The 22,589-nt window shown below is 39.1% G+C and overlaps 1 protein-coding gene across 3 annotated transcripts in view; it reads left to right on the top strand.

The window, feature by feature from the left end:
* Nucleotides 1-1,691: 1,691 nt before the first annotated feature.
* The window catches only part of FBXO25 (F-box protein 25), a 30,052-nt gene continuing 9,154 nt past the window's right edge, over nt 1,692-22,589 (top strand). For 2 of the 3 annotated variants that reach the window (XM_032185060.1, XM_032185059.1), the window contains exons 1-8: nt 1,692-1,755; nt 6,016-6,159; nt 12,921-13,027; nt 14,329-14,378; nt 15,936-16,028; nt 18,437-18,530; nt 18,786-18,970; nt 20,432-20,614. In XM_032185060.1, coding sequence (XP_032040951.1) covers nt 6,023-6,159; nt 12,921-13,027; nt 14,329-14,378; nt 15,936-16,028; nt 18,437-18,530; nt 18,786-18,970; nt 20,432-20,614 — 849 coding nt within the window. In that variant the 5' untranslated portion in view covers nt 1,692-1,755; nt 6,016-6,022. Of the gene's footprint in view, nt 1,756-6,015; nt 6,160-12,920; nt 13,028-14,328; nt 14,379-15,935; nt 16,029-18,436; nt 18,531-18,785; nt 18,971-20,431; nt 20,615-22,589 lie in introns of those variants that run through there. The other variant, XM_032185061.1, reaches the window with a different exon arrangement.

Below are 22,589 nucleotides of genomic sequence, written 5' to 3'. Positions count from 1 at the left end.
AAGACCTGACAAAAAAACCCTGGCTGACATAAGGTCCAGGTCTGTGCTGCTGGTAACGATGACTTCTATGATAGTTCTGGGACTTGACATTTTTCCTTTGGGCAGTTTTTGAGAAGACAGGTGAGGAGAGACGGTGGGGAGCTGTGTATGCCTGGTGTCCTGCGTTCCCTCTCTTGCCCTCTTCCCCTGTACCTGTCACTGCCCCATTCTCACCACTGTCATTTGTCACTGACAGTGTCAGCAGGGCACCCATTTTGCTGGTGGAAAGGCAGCATCACTGATACAGGGGTCTGTGAGTATATCTTAATGATGTATATACAAACACATCTGTATGTTCATACATGTATGGTCTCATATTACATACATATATGTATGTATAAGAACTAGCTGTCTGATATGTAGGAATTACATTACGGCCAAATCATTTAACCAGCTAGGGAGCCACTTAGATGAATATCAAAACACCCAGTTTGAATAAAGAGAGACAAATCCTCTCTCCATACAGTAGTTTAATAAGTAAAAGTGACATCCTGAGGACATATTAAAATCAAACTCATCTCACAAAGAACTATTCATATGACTTTTCCAGCTCACAGGCAGAAAGGAAGCCCTTATAAATCATCCCAGTGTGCGCAAAAAAGCCGCAAGGGGATTAGGGGATGCTTCCATGTAGGAGTAAGTGGCAGCAACCACACTATTGCAATTTTGTCAGTTCTAAACATTCAAAAAATTACAAGTTAACAATTTGTTCTACAGAACAAAATGATTGACATTTATTAAAACACAACTCTGTTTGTTTTGTTTTTTTTTTTTTTAAAAGGGGACATGGAGGCCCTGGAATGTGTCCAGAGAAGGGCTACAAAGCTGGCAAAGGGCCTGAAACATAAGTCCTATAGGGAGCGGCTGAAGGAATTGGGGTTGTTTAGTCTGGGGAAGAGGAAGCTCAGGGAAGACCTTATTGCTCTCTACAACTGCCTGAAAGGAAGGTGTGAGGAGCGGGGGGTCAGCCTCTTCTCACAGGTAACCAGTGATAGGACCAGAGGGAATGGCCTCAAGTTGTGCCAGGGGAGGTTCAGGTTGGAAATGAGGAGACATTTCTGCTCAGAAAGAGCAGTCAGGCACTGGGATGGGTTGCCCCAGTGGAGTCACCGTCCCTGGGGGTGTTTAAGGAAAGGTTGGACCTGGTGCTTAGGGACATGGGTTAGTGGGTGACACTGGTGGTAGGGTGATGGACCAGATGATCTGATGAGTCTTTTCCAACCTGTATGATTCTATACCTACTCCACATTCTTAGTGGGAATAATTACTGATTTCTAACTGAGAGCCGAAAACCTCACACAACCCGCAATTCATGACCTAAAGCTTGCTCCCCACATCCCCCTGTCCTTCTTTTAACAAGAAGCCCGGCGTTGGAGGCGCCTCCGCCCAGCTCCACAGAGCGCTAAGGGCACGGAGCTCCCCTGACAGGACGACCGTTGGCGACCGTAGGGTGGCCGTTGGGCCGCCATTAGGCGGCCCCGCCCCTTTCACCCCCTCCCCCCTCCGACCAAAACATTGACACGTGCACCTCGCTCCCCCCCTCCCTTCACGTAACGCGCCGCGGCTGACGTGAAACCCCGCTTCACCAATGGGAAACGGCGCTGCCGGGTAGCAACAAGCAGCGGCAGCCAATCAGCGGGCCGAGGGGGCGGGGCCGCGCTACTTCCGGCAATAGCCCCACGGCCCGGGCCCGGCGGGGAGCGGCGGCGCTGCCAGGTAGGGAGCGGGCGGTGCGGGGGGGATTTTTGGGGCCTTTTCGTGCTTTTTTGGGGGCTTTTTGGGGTTTGGGGAAATTTTGGAGGTTCTTCTGAGGGGAAGGAGCGTTTACGGCCGCTGGGGAACGAGGCCTGGGGGCGGCGTGTGGGGGAGCGGCAGGTGGGGTGAGGGGGGCTGAGGGGCCCAGCCGTGGGGGGTGGGGTGTGAGCTGAGGGGGGCGTCGGGGGGGGGGGAGAGCAGGGAAAAAACACCGTGGGCTGGAGGCTGACCGGCTCCCTGACCCGTGAGTCACAGGGCTGGTAGGGCTGGCTGCAGGGAGAACCGGTCACCGCCTCCAGGAGCAGCTTCTGCAGGAGCCTGGGCTGCTGGGCAGGCACTGAGGTGGTCAGGGAGAGGCGGCTGTGCAGGGGGGGAAGCTGGGGAGCAAGAGGAGCCTGGACTGTGCCCGTCTTGTTGGTGGCAGCCTTGCTTCTGAGTATCAAGAATGGTTTGGGTCATAATTGTATGTTGCTAAGAATAAAGAAGCATACTCAGAAGACAACTACTGTACAGTCACGGGTTATTAGCGTGTCTTGCTGCTATGCCTTTGCAGTAGTGTTTGCTTTTGTGGTGAGCTGCCTACCTCACAGAAAGCAGCTTTCCTACAGGTGGATGAATGGCTGGAGCAGTCACTGTAATCTCAGGCTGCACTAACCCTTATATAGAGAGGTTTCTGTGCTGTTCCTTCCATGCTTCTTTCTGGTGGCTCTTATCTTCATAATCAAAACACATTTTTTATGTGTTCCTTAGGAAAATACATATGATGCAAAGCGTTCTTGTTTCCTTTTTAGGAGAAAGCTGAACCCAGGTGATATATTTTATTAAAGCCCAGTTGTTAGGTAACGACCATAAAATCATGTAGGATGGAAAAGATCTTCGGAATAGAGTCCAAATGCCAACCTCATCTATTGAGTCCCATTGCTAAGCTGTGTCCAGTTAAGTAAGACCAAATTTCACTCAGTGAAGCTTCCTTCTCTTTTACACAGCATCAGATTGTTTTCTTCACGGTAGTTTTTTTTTGGGAAAATGAACAGGTTGCTCAGCAGCAAGGACAGAAGTCCTTTTGAGTGTTAAAGAACCCTGTCCCACTGCATTTTCCTCAAAATCGAAGTTTAGGGGGCTCTTCTTTTGTGGTAGTGACAGTTTTAACAATCTGATATTAAATTACTTATTGCTGAAGGTGTGCTCATGGGGTATGTAAACTGCTGAAAAAAAGCTGTGTTCTGAGAAGCCACATGCATGCTTCAATGCAATGCTGTACTGGGAAGCAAATCTTGAGTGCAGGCAGAGCAAAGGCATGAATTTCTATTACACATACCCTGTGATCAGCTACTTCCTGAGGGCGATGTGTAGGAGAGACATTTAGGACACCGTAGTTTCTAAAATGTGGTAATTTCTGAGCAATGATCATTTTACATTTCAGTCCTATAGGATTTTACATTTTACATTTCAGTCCTATAGGAAGCAAAGCAATGAGATTTTCTGGTCCTAGTTGTGTATGTGCTGTTACTAAAAGAATATGTTCTTTAAAAAGAACAGAAAAAAAAATAATAAACCTATTCTTGAAAAGAATAGGTATGAGTCCAAGGTACAACTTCTCATGTAATTGTAGAATGGGCTGGGCTGGAAGGGACTGTGAAGATCAACTTGTTCTAACCCCCTGCTCTGGGTACAAGTCACTTCCTGGAGTTGCTACTCATGGGATACACTCTGAGTTTGTCCAGTAGCGAAAATATATCTTGGACTAAGAATATCTGTTTGGGGAAAAAATTAGGTCAACATGTACAAGCCTCACAGAGTTGCTGACTTTTGGTAATTTTCTACCACAAATTCTTAAGTTAAAGTTTTAATCTGTGATTTTTCTAGTAGTGTTTTCTTGTTGTCTTTTAAAAAGATAACATATTGAACATGCATTTAGAAAAGCTATTCATATCTCTTTATGAAACTTGTCCGAAGTGCAGTTTTCCAGCATTTCTGTAGCAGACTTTGGGAGTCCATGTGTATATATGTACTTGCTGCCACCACTATTTTGAGGTGCTTAATGTCACTGCTTGCAAGAGGGATGATAGAGAACTTTTATTCTGTTGTTGAAGCCTTGCAGTGAAAGACCATCAAATTTCATTTTAGAGATCTGGAAAGTAGTCTGGTTTAGAGCTTTTAAGTATTGAGGTGTGTTACTTTCAATGCCTCTGCAGCTCCACAGGAGGAAGTTACACATCCTACTTACACCACTGGCCTGATAGCTTGAAACCACTTATTTCTAAAGTTCAAGGATTTCTAAAGCACACTAAGATTGCTATCCTGTAAATTGTGATTGGTTTTGGGCTTCTGCTACTGCCAGCCGCTGGAACAAAATATTCCAGGCTTTCTGCTGGTGTTTTCAGGAGGCTTTACATCTATTGTTATTTTTGGAACTTACCCTGTTAACATGTAACAATGCATGATTCACCTTCATGCAAGTTGTGTCTAAGTGTTTATTTCCTTTCCCAATAATTGTTTATTGATTCATAATATCAAGTATTCTTAAAAATGTTAACTTTTTAAAGTTAGCCCAGTTAGCCTGTAATGTTCTCTATGAATTTGAATTTTCTATAGTTTTTAACTTCTGGGCTAATCAGGTGCATCTATAATAGTGCTTAATTCTTATAGCAAAACTGCTGACTAGAAGTAGCTCGAGAGCTCTGTATCTTTAGACCTGATTCAAAATTGTTTTTAGTCTCTTCCAGTCATTTGTTTTAATTTTCAGGTAAACTCTGCTGATTTTATTGGAAGAAAATATTATTCTGAATATTATTCTGAAATGCACTCATGAGCACTAACTATAAATTCTTGAAAAGATGAGATGCCTTGATTTCAGTCGCAATGAGGCGTTCTAAACAACTGTGAGAAAAATCTGTTGTGAGGCGTATCTCCTGGTAAGCAGTGAAAAGATTAGAAAAACAGATAGGCATGCATAGAGTTTGTGGTGGCTGGAGGAAAGGATGTGGTAAACTTTGGAAATGATTTCTGTCAGATTCAGAGGAAGGCTGGGTAGTGAATAGCAGGGGGACTTTCATCAGTGCTGAAGGCTAGACAGCAAGCTTTGTTTTGTGTGCTATGTTGTAGGATGTTTTAGTCTCATTTTTCTTTTAATTAAATAAAATAAAAATGATGCTCTTGGCTTGTATCTCTTCAGGCTTTTTAGCCTTCAGTGTCTTACCCTGTGCTAATGTGTTGGACAGATGCTGGTCGAGAGTGCAAATGGGTAAATAAATTTGGTGATGTTTAACTGATCTGGTCTAATATTTTTCAACTTGAAGCAATGTTTAGAAAACAGTTGCTTTGAATTAAGCTGTTGGTGTTGCATTAATACAATACAATGTTTCAAATACAACAATGCTTTTCTCCTTGTACAGTCTGCACATGAAACCTCTGTTTAAAACAAAGCAGAATGTATACATGATGAATGGGAAGAAGAGAGGGCAAAAGCTGGCAAGCTTGGATTCTTTAAAGCATAGGGAATTGCTTTCTCCAAATTCTTGGCATTTATGTATTAAAAGTTACTTTCCCTTGTGAAAAAGGGTGACAGAGCACTGTAGAATGATACACCTGTGCTGTCCTGCATGCTGTTGGTAGCAAGTTCAGTAGTGAACTACTGATGTTATGTTGCAGTCTCCATTTGTGTGGGTTATCTAATAGCCTAGCTAGAGAGGTGATCCTCAAAAACAACTGAAAAAGTGTTTGGGGAAGATCCAAATTCCTTTACTGAAACGTAACTGTGTACAGTGTTACACTATCTCAGTGTTTGGAAGGCTTGTAGAAAAATAAGAAGAGTAACACTGATTTGGGCTTACCAGGTTTGAAAAACAGTCTGTTAGTTGAGTCTCAAACTGGTTATCTGTTTACATTCTGTAAGTGCTAATCTGCTCTGCAGTGGTCAGTCTTCCTTGGTTTGGTATCAGCCCTTTCCTGGACCATGGTGATTCTTCTGCTTTTTCGTGAAAGAACTGTGAAACCTACTTTGATCTAATAAATAGCAAAGGACATTTCAGCAGGAATTTTCAGAGGTTAGAGAATCAAAAATGTACTTGGGAAACCATTGAGCCTCTTAAGAGGATATTCTATAGGAAACTTTCTTCCTTTTCCTCATTACATTTTTTTTTTTTAAGGTCAAAGAACTGAAATAAGTTTCATAGCTTTTGTTAACAGCTAAATCCTGCACGATCTTCTTGTTGCTTACAGAGAAACCATGCCTTTTTTGGGCCAAGACTGGAGATCCCCTGGATGGAGATGGGTTAAAACAGAAGATGGATGGAAACGATTTGAACCCTTCAGCCCTGCACTTGAGAACAAGAACAATCAGCTTAATGACATCAGTCACGCTGTGTAAGTTCTTAAATAACTCATGCAGAACCACATTTATTACTGATTTCAGAGCAGGTGGGAAGGCAAAGACTGACTTCTTCCATTCAGACTGATTGGGGCTGGTGATCTCTGCATGCATGAGAAGCACACAAATGCAGCCATGTGCTTTGTATGTTTAGGCAGAGACCCCTGTGGAGGCTACCTATCTTTAGGCAACTCGTGGAACAGTGACAACTTTGGGCAGTCAGATCTCACCCTATGTTGTGTGTTATTTTTCATTTTAGTGATAACTGCGAGTTGCAAACACAACAAGCATGTTGGAATGTTACCTGGAAACGAGTGAAACCTTTCTGGTGATTGTTTGATTAGGCCTATTTAGGGTACTTGCTCTAAATGCATGACTAATGGTAGTTTAAGGCAATTCTCTAACATTGTATGATTATATGAGCCTCTGTAGAACGGGTAAGAAACGTACTAGGTAGCTTGGGAGTGAGGCAAAGTAATATTGATGGCAGATGCTCACAGACTGGTGTGATACAAATAGCTTAGTCCAGACAAATTCCTGCTTTGTTTCTTTGCCAAGAAGTAATTCTCAGGGTTAGCATTCTTGTTTATAAATTCCAGCTTAATGTGCTCATAATGAGAAAAGGGAACATTCAGTGTTTGCTGTTAGCCTAGTAAATGATGAAGAAACTGATCTGATTTAGAGGGAATTTACTGGCAAGCCAGGACTTGTTCTACTCATACACCTGTGTTTTCTAAATTTGAAACGAACCTCAAGGGAGTAATCAAGCATTGAAGAATTATTAAGCTTATCTCAAACTACTGTTTTCTTCATGCCTTTACTTCTTGTGCTCATCTGCCACTGATAGTGGTTGTTTTTTTCCCATACAGTCTGGCCACTGTGGATAAGAAAAGCAATGTTTGTCTGCAAGGGTGTTCATAAAGCCTCCAACATAAGTTGCCTTAAATACTTCTGGAAAAATCTCTTCTTCTTTCATGTAGCTTTAATATAGTTGGAAAATGAAATCTAATTTAATTTTGATAGCTACTTGCAGTTACTAAATTATATTTTGTAGGTTGTTTTATGTCACGCTTGCCAAACAATATTCATTAAATGATTGGTTTTGTATCATTTTAAATGAGGACTCACTGTTCTGTTCCTAATTGGATGTTGATTTTTGTCTGTGCATGCACTTACATATGTCTGTATATATAACACAGTCTTTTCTCCAGAGAGTGAGGTGAGACTGCATTTATTGCTTCTTCAAGCAAAAATGCTAGATTTTTTTTTTAGTGTTGAAAGAACAATTTGTAGAGTTCAAGGGTATTGCTGGTAACAGATTTAAACAAGTCTTGCTTGGAAAGATACGGGAGTCTTAAGTTCAGGATTAAAATAGGAACATTAATTTGAAGTGACTGGCCATGAAATGCTCTGGGTGAAATAAATATTTTTGATATGAGGTGTTGCGTGATCTGAATTTTGCTTCCCAACTTGTCAGAATCCCAAACATGAGAACTACCCTAGCCTGTAACAGATGCCCTCATCATAGTGATTCCCTGGTTTCCCGTCTTCCGTATTTCCTACTTTGTGCAGCCAAAGCACACCATATTCTGTAGTCCTATTTGTTCTGCTGTGTATTTAAGAATGTGTATTGTCCAAAATTAGACTGCAGAACGTGAGTTGGTACTTGGTGTAGTAGTGCTACTTCAGAGTAATTTCACCACAACTTGAAAGCTTTGGATCTGAGTTCACTTTTTGCTGCTGAACACTGAATGATGTCTAATTGCCTAAAATACAGAATTCAGGTTGGTAAGGACCTCTACAGGTCATTTGGTTCACATCTCCCAACTCAAAGCAGGACCAGCGGAGATGGCTTGAAGGGCCTTGCCCCCCTGGCCTTTGTTTCCAAGAATGGAGATTCCTTTCCAGGCTCCTGTTCCAACTTCCATTACTTTCACTGTAGTTTTTTATATTACTTTCCTATCTTTTAAATCTAATAGGAATTTCTCTTATTACAGATCATGGCCATTACTGCTTGACTTGTTAATATATACCTCCTCTAATGTTGCAGTCTAGTTCCCTTTTCTTTATACCCTCATAGTAGATACAGGCATGAGTCGGGTTTCCTTCTTCCTCACCACCTGCTCTTAATACTGACCAAGCTTGTTCTCCAATGCATCCTCATGTGTTGTTGTGCTCCAACAGTAATTATCTCAGTAACTGCCCACTCGACTTGTTCTAGTACATCAATCTTTATTGTACTAGGGAGTCCAAAAGTAGACAATATTCCAGACATGGTTTCTCAAGTGCCAAATGTGATGACCACTTCTGCAGGGTATGGTCTTGCTAGTGCAGCCCGGGGTGCCACTGCCTTTGTTCAGCACAAGGGCATGCTGCTGACTGGTGTTCAGCTTATCCAGTAGGACTTCAGCACTTTTTCTGCAAAGCTGTTTTCTGTCTTCTCTGTACCTAGCATATACTTGTGCATGGGGTTCTCTGTCTCATGTGCAGGACTTCAGATTGAAATAGAGCAGCATACTGTGTCTTGCTGGCTGAGTTCTCTGTACCATGTTAAACACTAGCTTCCAAATACCTTATGTATACTGAATGGACACCTCAGCTTAGGATATCTGGTGCTGTGATGTAGCACTGAGTAAGAATAAGGCTTTATAGAATGCTTCCTTCCATGTGGAAGAAACATACAGTAAACAGTGTATATGTATGTATCTGTCTCTTAAGATGTCATTTGAATAGGGATGGTGGTGTATGCCAGTCCAGTTGTTCTAATAGGATTTTATTTTATTAATTAAATGTGCTGTTTTTTTCACCAAAATACTCTGTAGAAGTTTATGCAGCGGTAGTAATAGTACTTGAGTATTCTATTCCAGTTAGAGCAGTTTTCCTTCAAAAAGAAATAAATTCAAGCTATGTAGTTGACTTAAACCCTGTTTATTATTGCTTGTATTCTCTTCTGTGAGAGAAAGCGTGGATAGAGTTAATTGCCAAACTGTGTTCTATCTCTTCAAATACCTCCTGTGCAGAAGTTAAAAAGTTCTACTTACCAGCAGATTCAGAAAAAGCTTCCAGGCATGTAAGTAACTCTTACAAATTTAAGACAAATGTTTTCAGTAAAACAGAACTTTTCACCTTGTTCAATTAGTCATCCGGTGCTTTGGTGAATCCAGCTGAGAAATTAGTCAAAAGCAGTGAACATAATGATGCTTGAACAAACATAACTTGTTATGCAGGGCCGATATAAATGATTGGGGATAATGCTCAAATGTTACACTTCAAATTAGTTCTGTTTATGAAACCTGATATGGAAAAAGTGAGACCCCCAGTTTTGTAGCTCTCATTTAGATAAGTAATGATATTGTTTAGGTGAAGAGAGTACTGTATTCATGGTATATGGTGGTGGGAAATGTGGCAGAGGCAGAGCTCGTTCTACCTGGAGGAAGCATGTGGGCTGAATGCTGGCCGCAGCTATCTGCAGTTTGTACCTATAAATTCTAGTACAGCTGTGTGTTTCCAGTGCCATATCACTGTGTCCTTGAAGCTTGGTAGGGAGTGAAAAACACAGCCTTACAGAATTGTATTTAAATACCTCTGAAGAGTAAAGCCCTCTTACATTTTCCTTTTGAGGTACAAGAAAGCGAATCCCTATGCCAAGACTTCCATAACTATGCTATGCCTTTTTGTGTGTCAGGTCCATATGAACTACCCAGGATGGCAGGCCAGTCGTTCATCTGTAGTCTCATTCACAAAAGTGCTGTTAATTATGGATAGGAGTCCTCAGATTTGAATCTAATCTTAGATAATTTTGGCATTTGACAAATGTGTTGTAACACTGTTTGGTGCAGGCACTTAACTCAGGATTCTCTATATGTGGTCAAGCTGTAAATGGCTTTGAGTGTCACCTGGAGGAACACTTAGTGTCCCTCTGTAGGTAATTGTGTGATGTTCATGAATTTCTTCCTCCACAAGAAAAGTGGATGAGGAATGGTGCTTTATTACATGCTTTATTATTTAAATAGGGTATTGTAATCTTAAAGCATCTCTAGGACACCAGATGCTTTGCTTTTAGAAGCTATAGAACGAATTTTGTGAAAGGGCTTCATCAAGACAAGAATATAAGAGTAGCTGTAAACTGGCAGTAGTACGTATGTATTTAGATCCTTTCAGGTGCACTCAGACCTCATATGTGCTATAACAGTAAAAACATTCAAGTCATCTGTTATGCCATATGGCTCGTGTAGCACTTGATTCAGTTTCTTCTGTCTTAGTGTAACTGTAGTGTGGTGGTTGGGGAGGCAGGAGATGTTCTTAGTGAAGTGGCTTTGCTGATCAGCCAGCTCTTCAGACTTCTTAATGGAATTTTAAAAGTTGCTGGGGGTGTACCTGTAATTACCTTGTTCTTCCTAATAGCTGTTCGATCCTTGCTTTCTTTCTCAGTAAGACTGGAAACATGTGAACGCCTTAAAGTTCATCAAGAATGGTGCTGATAGTACATGTACATACCTTCCCCAAGCAGGGAAGGTCTCTGTGTGGAGTACAGAGACCATAAGAAGATGAAGCCTCATATGAGAAAATCCTCAGATTGTCAAATTTTCTTGCTAAAATGACATGAATTCCCAGAATGTCTCAAGTGGATTTGGAAGTCAGACTAACGTGCTCGAAATAGCTCTCTATGATTCCTTGTGTTAATTAACTGTCCTCCTTAGGCTGCCTTGCTTTTGTGCCTGGTACTCGAGGAAGTGTGTATCTGAGGGACTGGGAGGGGGAGAGCAGGCTATAAATAACTTCAGATACTTTAACTGCTCTGTGCCGCTTTCTAAGGAATCTTTCTCTCCAGGAACAAAGGAAGGAACCAGATTAACCTTCCTGTTCAGAAGCTGGCCTTCAGCAGTGCTGCCTGCCCTGCTTTGCTCGTTGCAAAATGGGAGTGGGTGTGTTTCTGTTCTGACTGTTAGGTTGTATAATATCCTGTATCTTTGTAGCCTTGTATCTGTTGCTAGGATCATAAAGCCAGAAGCTTTACTGGGGGACTGAGCTCTATTTCTGATTCTGTAACAATTTTTCACGTGGTGTGTTGATATGGTCAATACACTAAAGCATAATTAATTGTTCTAGTGACTTTAAAAGGATTTCCTTCATGATGGGGGGTAGGAACTGGTATAGCATGATATAATTCAAGTAACTTGTCAGTGCTGATGTTTCACTTCCATCAGTTGCCAGTGCCTTTTCTCTGAACTCTTTTTCGTGTTGGACTGGATGTGATGTTTGGCAATATTGCATAGAATATTGAAATTGTCTATCCTACGGTTTAAAAATGTCAAGGCATGAACCAAGGCCCTCACCTTGGATTGAGTTCTACCTGAACACAGGTGGACTTCTTTTTTTTTCAGGGTTTAAACTAAAGATTAAAAACAAATTCCTATTTTTGAGTGTTCTAAACTTATGTGTCTTCAAGCTGAGCTAGTCTTTAGTGATTAGAGCAATTACATAAAAAGCTTTTTGTACAGTGGTGTTTAGTCATCATCCTTAAAAGATGATTCAGGCCTGAAAATTTTTAACTTTATTAAATAGTAGGAGTAGACTAATATGATTTGGGTTCTTTTGCCATTTAATGCTGAAGTGCGGGTTATTTTTGAATGAACCAGTGATCTTCATTTTTCATGTTCAGATTTTGCTGGTGCAATTTGAAGTTCAAACTGACATTGACAAATAGATTTGGCTGGCAAATTCAGATTTTTAAAAATGAATGGGTAGAGTATTCTGTACAGCTTCCATTTTCTTAAAAAAAAAAAAAAGATGACTATAAAAATGACTATAAAACAGTCTTATAGTTAAGCTTCACTGGATTACTTCCTTGGTTACTGTAGTTATCTGTACAATATTATTACCTTAATATGAATGATCTCTAACCTGTACTAGAAAAAATACATATTCATTACCTCTATTGCTTTTGCTTAGAATTATCTATAGAAATGGAAAGGAGAATCTTCGTTGTGTAGACTTGCATAGTGCAGGTAAGGTTTTTAATGTATAAGCACTTTAGAAAGTTTACTCAACAAACTTTAATAGCATGTCCATATGCTTGTATATAGTGTGTGTATATACTATATACATTAACTCAGTATAGGTGGTCTTTGTCAGGCTACATAATTCACTGTCAGAAGTGACAAAGGTACAGTTGATCCTTCTTGGGAAAGATGGAGGTGACTATATGGTTCTTGATGCACTACAAGTGGTAGAACAGTATGGCAATACCTAAATTATGTACAGTGTTGTGATTTGTGCTTTTATTGAGACTTTCTTCATTTGCCCCGAAGTTGACTGTGAGGGGATAAGAGATGCCTTTTGCTGGCTTTCTGCCTGAGAGTGGTAACTCTGACTTCACCAGTATGCTGCGGTTTCATAAGGCTTGGTCTGTTTTGGGTAGTGACTTTAGTATTCTAGAACACTGCAGACTGTCAATTGTCCAGCTAGTACAGCCACCTCAGTAATCCTTCTTAAATGTCACTAATGACTTACAAGATAGCTATTAAGAAGATACTTGTATGCACTTAATCACTTTGATACCAAATTCAGCACCACTAGGAAGAGAAGAGCAAGGCAGCTTCTCTCAAGATGTGTTGTTGTAGACCTTCAGGTAGACAAGCATTATTTAAATACATGATTTTTATTGCAGCTGGCGGACTTCTAAATGTAGAGAACTATAAGCTATGTGCAGCTTAATTAGAACAGCAATGATTAAATATTTATGTCTCTATTTCAGCATTTTAACTGGTGATGAAGATGAAGATATATACACTACAGAAGATTGTGAATTTGCAGCCAAGAAAAGGAAGAAAGACCACTGTAGGAATAACACAAATTCACAATGTAAGGCTGGGTTATTTTCATTTGATTTGGAAGATTGTTGTAGGTTCAGGAAAAAAAAAAATAATAACCATTTGTATATGTGTATCTAGAGAGTAGCCTTTTAAGTTATGTCTACTTCTGTACTGACAAGTTCTGGTGTCAGAAATGATGTATCTTAATTGGACTGTGGCATTGATCACCTACTGTGGGATTTAGAGATCCAAAGGTAATTCATTTAAGAATAACAATTCCTGAATAATAATTACCTTCTGATACAAACTGCTGTTTTGCTTTGTGCACTTGTTTTAGATGAAATTCTTGATGCTTAGGGCAGTCAGTCTCTGTTTATCAAAGCAGCAGTTCTATTTCTGATTAATTCAAATTCTCATAACACAAATAGCTCTAGAATTGGTTCAGAACTAAATATCGTTTGGTGTAACACATAGAGCTCTTGGTAAAGACTTTATTGAATTTCTTGAAGTTTGTCTGTTGAAATATCAAAGCCACTTTTGTCTTTTTCTTTTTTAAAAGGACCTGTTTTAGACTCCAAGTGTGAGTGATAGCAAAATTTCGTGAAGCACAGAATTTGAGTAGGTAGAAGTAAGCAAGTTGATAGCAAATCTGGGGGGTTTCCCCATTGATCTTGAGATTATGTTCATTATTTTGTACCTTCCTAAAATTGTAACAGAGTCTTAGATAGACAAATCTGTAAGCATCCTCAGGGTTGTGTGGGTTTAATGCATTCTAGAAGACTCAAGTGGTTATATGTATGAGCACATTAATTGGACAACACATCCAGACTTCTGCAAGCTGAATGTCTGTGTAAATTGCCATTATGGGTCTTGCTTGTGCAGGATTCTGCAACTACTTGGAGCAAGTGGATGCAAATCAAACACATTTACAGAAGCAAATCCTTTTTTTAAAACGTAGAGCCTTCAGGAACAAAAACTTTGCACGTTTCTGTATCTCCTGTGCTAAGAAGCCCTGTGAACCAAAAAGTATCAGGACTTTTCGGAGAAATTGACTGCTGTTGGTACACAGTCAACAAATATTGTGCTACATCTGCCCACTGTGTCCCAGCTCCTGTGTTTAGTTCATAAAGTTTAACTTTTGGTGTGCTTTTTAAAGTACACAACCTCTGAAACTTTGTAGTCATTCTCTTCAGCTTTAATAAGCTTCCTTCACCAGAACTGTTATATTCTCTCTCCACTCACAAAGCATTTTGAGGATGGTCTGTATTCTTCATCTTCTTAGAAGGCTCTTCATCTTCCTAGAAGGAACTACCTAAAATAGAAGTTCAGAAAAGCTTATGTCTTTTTCAGGTTTTTATCGTGAAAATTGGATTTATGTCCATAAGGAAAGCACCAGAGAAGTAAGTCCTGTATGCTGTGGGTCAATTTCTAGCATCTTTGTGCTGCTTAACTTTTTTTTAAGAAAAATAAGCCATTTGTCAATTTTTGTGACTTCTAAAAAGTTGTATTTAGCCCTCTCTTCATTGCTACTGTAGTACATCATCACTTGCTGAGGCAAAGGCAGATAACAAAGTGACTTATGTGAGCCATCCTGGCAGAGATGGGAAAACTCACAAGGATGGATGTAGTAGTCCTCTGGTACTTCTCCAAGCCCATTTGTCTCTGTCTCTTGTGTATAATTACAAGGTTTTTAAAACAAACACCTCCAAAGAAAGTGTTTGCAGGCAGCTACTTGGTGTCTTGGGATCTTGATGTAAATTTGAATGTGAGTAAAATCTAAGGCCCAGACTTTGCTAAGAGGACCTTTGTATTCAAAGTTCAGATGCTTCTTCCTGTTTGGGATAAAAATGGTACCATGTAACTGCAAAGGATCTTGAAATGACCTCCTGGAAAGGTGAAGCTGATGTGTCCATTATATGTAGAGAGAAACTGTCTCAAAGCTTCTTTTGTTGATTGTTACAATTATCTGGGATGGGTGGAACTTGGACACCTGTGAGAATGTCTTTCATCAACAGAGTAATGCCAGCCAGCAGAGAGGGAAGGAGGTGAGTCCAACACTAGCCAAACAGGCAGAAGCTGGCTTTGTATTTCAGGGCTGAGAAACACCTGAGTACTGTCTTCAGGAAGAATGTGGTAGTGTAGAAAATGAAATCCTCCTGTCTCACCTCTACATAAGTATTCTTGCAGGGCAGTGACACAGGCTGCCCTTCTACATTAGAAGGGTATTATGAAGCCTTTCACCATTTTTTTTCCCTCAAGAAGGTCACTGTGGCAGTCTTCTGCGTGGCTATACACTTACTCAGTTTTTGATCCCATGGCATTTCCAGCTGACACTACCATCCTGAGTAATTCAAAAACAACCTCTGAAACTTTTGCTTTTACCTTATTATACTTGTGCAGAAGCATTAAAAAGAAAAGCTATTTCTCTTGCTCTTGGTATCTAAGAAAAGTGTGGTTAAATTTCTAGTGCCCAGAAAACAAATTCAAGATGTTGGCTGTTTGTTCTTCCAATTCCAGGAGCAAGTAGCCACGTTCTTACCTCAAATATGAATGTAAACTCAGTGCATGCATGTGGTTGTATGCTCAGTCTGCTGTCTGAGCAAGATGCACCTTGTGCTGAGGCAATTACAGTGCGTGGTGGCCATGCAGTAGTGGAACAGGTTCCCAGTTCCACATGGATACCAGTGATTATAGATTGCAGTTACTATGAATTTAAAGGTCTTGCTATCAAGTAATATCATGTGGGTAGCTATTAGTTCTAAATAGCATATCTGGCTTCGTTTGTTCTACGAAAAATAAAAACTTCAGGCCGGTTACATCAGTTCTAGGAGGTGCAGTGTGTATATGCTTCAGTTGCATGGTAGAGTGCTTTTATATAGACCTTAACAGTTTGGGGGAGGAGAGGGATGTTCTCTTGTTTGCTTCTTTCCATTTACAGTGTTTCTTTCTCTTCTCAGAGACATGGCTATTGTACTTTAGGAGAAGCTTTTAATCGCTTAGATTTTTCAAGTGCAATTCAAGACATCAGAAGGTTCAATTATGTGGTCAAAGTAAGCTCTCTATTTTATATATGTCTTTTACAGATGTGTTTTCTGATGTATCCCTATGTACAGAAAATGTTGCATTGACCAGTTTGTGGTTTGTGTAAATATTGTGTACATAATTTATACTGCATTAAGCCGCTGGGCTTCTACTTGGAACTGAGTGATTTTTCTTTTGTGAAAACTGGTTATATTGGTCTGTGAAAGCCTATATCTCGAGAATGATGGTGATGGCCAGTATTCTGCTATATATTTACAGTGAAACAATGATAGTTTCAGTTTTTCCTTAGTCTGGGTAGTGAAACCTCTTTAAAGGAAAATATTTCCTATACAAACAAACAGTAAAGCATAATACATCTTAAATATAATCTTAATCTTAAATAGAATTAGAAGAGCAATTTCGAAAACAATACTTGATGTGTAAATATTCTGTGATTTCTTCTGCACTTAGTGCAGGGAATCATGCTCCCATTATGTTTTGAGGATAGTATTCAGAACTTGGAAAGACACAAAACATAATTGAATAAGCCTACTGAAGGAACACCCTAACTATTGGAGTTACTATTTGGAGAGAAAACGTGTTCAGCCCATCCTTGTGACCATCCTTGTGAAACTGTATGGCATACCTCCAGAAAAACAGGAGTTATAGGACCAGAGGAAATAATGGAAAAAAAAAAAAAATTGTCCCTAGGCTAGTGGTTAGGGTACTTGGATGTTTTATGTCCCCTATAGATTTTTTTTGTATGTGCACGCACTATTTTTTTTAAAGATGGTTATGTTCTAACCTATTAGCCTCAGAGGGTGGATCAACTGTTTTACTGTACTTGTTTATGCTTGTTTATAATATTTCTTAGCTATTAAATGTCTGATACATAAACTGATATGGATGGCCTTTTAAGATTTTTTTTTTCTATTTGAATAAATAGTTGATACATTTGAGGCTATAATCCCTAGTAGGCAGCATAAGCCATTGCTATGCACTTAGCCCAAGAATCAGCTTGTGTTAGATCCTTGTACATGCGCACCTGCTAAAATTCTTGTCTTAATCCTTGCATGTTAACCATCCTTGAAAATGGAATCTTCATTAAAATCATCTGGGTAGAATTTGTTCCTTGGATTTGATCTGCAGTCTAAGTGACAGGACTGATTATTTTTAAGTTAATCAAGAGAAATGTACATACTTGCCTGAGCTGGCAAACTGCCAGAGACATCTAGGTGTTCTCCAAATTGTTAATCAAACTAAAAGGTTTTAAAAATGCCAAGAAAGAGGTCCTGATACCTAGTCTCAAAAGCTGTATAAATAAATTAATTGTATTTAAATATGTCAGGAGTTAATTCCTCCTTTCACAGCACATAATGTTTTGTCAGGGATCATGCAGAGAAGCCAGAAGGAGCATTATTAAATGAGGGAGAGAACAGGTGTATTCTCTCCTCCTCCAAAGGAAAATTAATGTTGAGTATAGTGTCAAGTCACTGTTTTAGAAATGAAGATACAAAATAATTTTTGGCAGGCTTAGTCTTTGCTCATCCTCTGTGCCAATAGTTGATTCTCCCCTACAAAGCATGGCTCTGCAGGCTGGTGTTCAGAGTACTCTGTAGGATTTGTGGTTTCTGCTCCCTGCTTTCTGTTTCTGGTGCATTGAGAAATTTTGTCCTGAACTCAGCATTATGAATTGTAACCAGAGAGCTTCTAAATATTACAGCGCTGTCATAATATCAAAGTCTCTTGTATTTGAGAGAGGTTTTTAGAGACCATCTTCTATTAGGGACAATCCTTATCAGCTGCAAAGCCGAATCTAAAACAAAAGTGAATAAGCAGGACTTAAGTAATTTGTATTTGTGAGCTTCCAAACACACTCTCTCTGTTTTATTACAGTTTACAAAGACCGTATGTCACGTGCTCTATGATAAATACATACATTTTCAAAATACTATACAAATATATTCCTCTCCATGAGTTGGTCATGAGATGCCATTGGGAATGCCTAAGGTTTTTTGTGTTTGTCTTGCTTCATGTTCCAAACTCTGTGGTGTTATTTTCGAGATATGGTCGTAGTAATCTAGGCTGTTGTAAGTGAATGTATGTACTGAATGTGTATTTGAAACAGTCTTTTACTTCTGTCTGTCTTAGGATGGTTTTGGTTGGAAGGAACCTTAAAGACCAGCTTAATTCCAACCCCCTGCCATGGGCAGGGATGACTCCCACTAGACCAGGTTATCCAAGGCAAAGGATGGGTCCAGGGATGGGGCATCCACAGTGTCTCAGGGAAACCTATTCCAGTGCCTCACCACCCTCAGAATAAAGAACTTCTTCCTGATGTCTATCCTAAATCTACCCTTTCTTAGTTTCAAGCCATTCCCCCTCGTCCTATCTCAAGATTCCCTGATTCCCTATAACTTCTATTTCTTTGTTTTAGCTCTTACAGTTAATTGCAAAGTCCCAGTTAACTTCACTGAGTGGTGCAGCACAGAAGAACTACTTTAACATTTTGGACAAAATTGTGCGGAAAGGTAGGACCTAGTATTTTATAATCTATCTGCTTTTTCAGATTTCATAGAAATGCTTGCTATCTAGTATGAATGTTTTCTGTTACTGTTTTCTATCTATTGAAACAGATTGAAATTAAATGACAACTAAGTTCTGTTCAGAAACTACTATTAAATTAAAAATTTTATGAAATGTGATAAATGATGTGTTAGATCAAACAACTGTAATGAACTTAGTAACACGGTTGTCTCTCAATTTGCATGATGTGTCTTTTCTAGTCATGGAAGACCAATATAATCCACGATTAATCAAAGATCTCCTACAGGATTTGAGTTCTACTCTTTGTATACTAATTAGGGGAGTAGGAAAATCTGTTCTGGTTGGAAACATTAATATTTGGATTTGCCGATTAGAAACTATCCTTCTGTGGCAACAACAGCTAAAAAACCTTCAGATGAACAAGGTATGTTGTTAAATTGCCCAGATAAGGTATTGGGGAGGGGTGGAAGGAGAGAGAGCATATTGAACATTGGTTCATGATTTGTAAGTGGGCATAAGTTTAAATCTTAAAATGAACTTGGCTGAAAGAAGTTTCTCCTACAGGAAACCTAGTGATATACGACTTACCTTGAGAGAAACAAGAAGCCCACAGTTCAGTTTTCTTTGGTTTTGGAGGAGTAATGTGAAGTTACTTAAATGGAAACAATTTCTAATGTTTTCACAGCTCTTCTCTAATAAGAAATAGTACAGTGCCTATACTCCTGCTTTGTGACAGATGTATAGCTGCATTTTTTCTTATCCAATCAACTTCTAAAATGTTTCTTTTTTTCTGTCTACTTAATCTACAAATCTTTGATTCAGAAGTAAATATTCCAGTACTAAAAATAAAACCAAAATTGAATTTCAGACATGGACCAGGAAAACAATTTCAAGTGGCAATTCCACAGTTGTAATCATTAGCACAGTTGCCTTTTTTTAAAAATAAATAAATAAAGTGACTTCAGTGTCTGGACTCTGGCTGTACAACTTTATTCAAAGTATGTGGGATGATATGCTGCTCTAGATATTTTTTTTTTTTTCAAGTGGAAACTTCTGAAGCAAGAAATTTGTGTTTTAAGGCTGAGTCTGTCATGGGCACTGCTGGATGAAATACTCCCAAGATGTTGCATGCAGTAAAACTAAACAGCTATTTCATCTGTTTGCTTTCAGCTTTGGAGTTGGCCTTGCTGTGTGTGCTGGGTGTCTGAATAAGTCACTAGGTTCCTCTTTTTTCTATTCTAAAGTTAATCTCAACAGTTCTCATGTGCCACAGCAAAGAGTTTGTGATGCTGCATTTGCTGCATCTCTTTCCAGCATGTCACTTGCATCTGAGCTGCTTTGTGTTGGCTGAAATAGCTGATTAGAGATCTTGCATCTGTAGTACAATGCAAGCAGGATGGCCTTGAACAGAACGATAGTCCCAGGGATGTTTATAACAGTGACACCATGGAAAGTCTAGTGTAAAGTGAGATAAATGGTGGTGAAGTAAACAAACTTAACCTAGAGCTTGCTAGAGTGCAGCTGCTGTGGGACCAGGTCTCCCTGGCAGGGCAGCTCCACTAGGTGGGGCAAGCAGCCTCCATTCTTCACCTGTCAGCAGTGACCATGCCTCCAACATACATTCTCTTAGAAATTGACAGAAAATTGTCTGTCTGTTCTCTTAAGAGAAATTTGTATGTGCTGTCCGTAATAAAAACTGAGAAACTTTATCCTATAACTAATCAGTTCAAACCTTACTTTGATTACTATGCTAATAATCACAGTTAACCATAGATGATACTCAGTGGGTTTGTATGAACTAAACTAAGATGTGAGATCTCAAGATTTTTGTTTGTACCTTTTACTACCAAGTTTTTGTAGCTAAGTCTTCAACTCTTATTTCCAGCAAGTCAACAATGGTCTTACGCTTAGTGATCTCCCTCTGCATATGCTGAGTAACATCTTGCACAGGCTCTCTGATGGCTGGGACATTATTACCTTAGGTCAAGTGACCCCAACTCTATACATGCTCAGTGAAGACAGACAGCTGTGGAAAAAACTATGCCAGTACCATTTTGCAGAAAAACAGGTAATCACCTGCATAAATGTGAACCTTCTTTGCAATACGGTATACAAATGGTGTGTTGAACTTGTTTTTTGAGGAAAAAATGTGGCAGCATGTGGTAGTATTGAAAGTGTGGGTTCTTCTGTGGCTCATACTAAAGATTGTATTCAATATGTCTGAGTTTAGGGTAGCTATTACACTGTTTCCTTATATTATTTAAAACAAAGTCTCTCAAGACTTTTCTTTACTATGCAGTAATAAGTGTGATTGAGAATACCTTCAAGGTGTCACTATTTTCAGTACCTAAAATGTAATTTTGCTAATCAAGGTAGGCAGACATCTGATTGCTTGAACTTGTAGACTATATGAACAATCTGGTGAACAAAAATGTCCTTTTCCTATTTTTTGCTAGAATAACTTAGCAAGAAAGTTTGCTAGAAAAAAATTAGAAAAAAAAAGTTTTTGATTTTGAAGTGAAGGGAAATAATTTGTCCCTTATGTAAAGCATTAAGGTAACCTAGGAATGCCTCCAGAACTGTCTTCAACATTTGTTTATGTCAGAAAGTGGGAAAAATCAGACTAGGTGAATACCTTTTACAGGTATTAAAAAATAGAAGTTCCTATATCAGAGCTCCATGAAAAACTTGAAAAACCTAGTACATTCAGGACTAAAGGACACAAAATCTGCCTTAAATCTGACAGATTGAAGTTGTACCATTTGGTCAGTGACTAGCAAATTAATTACTAGTATAATGCGAAAGGTAGAGGAGAAGATCAGATAACTCATGCAGTTGACTTGAATAAGAATTTTTGTAAGATGAAAGACTTCAGGGTGAACTCTGTGGAAAATACAGCTTAATGGAAGATGAACTTTTCTGAGGCAACTCAGATAAACTCAAGGTAAAGTGATAAAGATTCAACCACTAGACTTACGAATTTTGAGGGTAGGTAAGGTAAGGTCATCTGAACAGTGACAATAGCTAGAGAATTTATATTAAGGTAATGCTGGGGAAAAAAGATCACAATCATTTCAGTAATTTCAGTATAATGTGTTTTATAAAGAATACTTCTACACAGTGTTGCTAATGTATTCCTAAATATTCACATCCAATTTTTATTAGAATAATCTAATAAATTGATACTGAAAAATTACTTCTATCAAATACCGCTTTTTCTGCTTAATAGTGTGCTACCTTAATAGCAACAGAGTGGAGTTGGGTTGTTTTTCCTCTCCTCTGCAGTATATTTGTTGAGCCATTGAAACAACTACAAAAACATACTTGATATCTGAAGAGCATTTTTGGAAAAAATAAGAACTTTACACAGGGAAACTATTATGAAACAAAGTGAAGTGTAGCTGAAATCACAAAGGCGATGCTGTTCTCACCCATGTGGCAGTAGTCTTGTGAATGAAGAAAGCCTGTAATGTATTAGCATTTAATCCAGACAGAGTGGAATAAGGAGCCTTTTGCAAATACACTTAATAAACCTTTTCTGTGGATTAAGATGGAGGGAAATAGTAATTCTGCATTAGCTGCTCTTTGCATGCAGATATGTGTTCAAGAAGTACATCATTCACTATTATGGCTGTGCTTCTAGAAAGACAATAAGATGTGAAAGAACAGTGTATATTCTTAAAATGAAAAAGTTTAAATCTATGGTTACCATCTTACCAGAAATTCATGAAATGTAATGCACTATTATCTTATTCTTGACATAGAAAATTAATTTATGCCTCTAAATATTGTTTTTATTATGCAGTTATCACTGACTATAATTAGAATCATTTCAAGACAGTGGAGTTAGATCAGCTGTATATGACCTACTTTTTCTTGGCAAATCTATACTCCTATTTTTAGTGTGTTAACTTTTTTTTTGTGGCTGGATCTCACTACTTTTCAAAGATGTATAATATCAGATTGCCTTCAAAGAATGCCTGTTATAACACCTCAGTTTAGATACCTTCAGTTTTCTAGTCCTTTACCTGATTTGACTAGTT

This window comes from Aythya fuligula, chromosome 3, assembly GCF_009819795.1.
Source record: "Aythya fuligula isolate bAytFul2 chromosome 3, bAytFul2.pri, whole genome shotgun sequence".
Lineage (NCBI taxonomy): Eukaryota > Metazoa > Chordata > Aves > Anseriformes > Anatidae > Aythya > Aythya fuligula.
The sequence above is the reverse complement of the archived record's forward strand: the minus strand, read 5'-3'. Positions and strand labels throughout refer to the sequence as shown.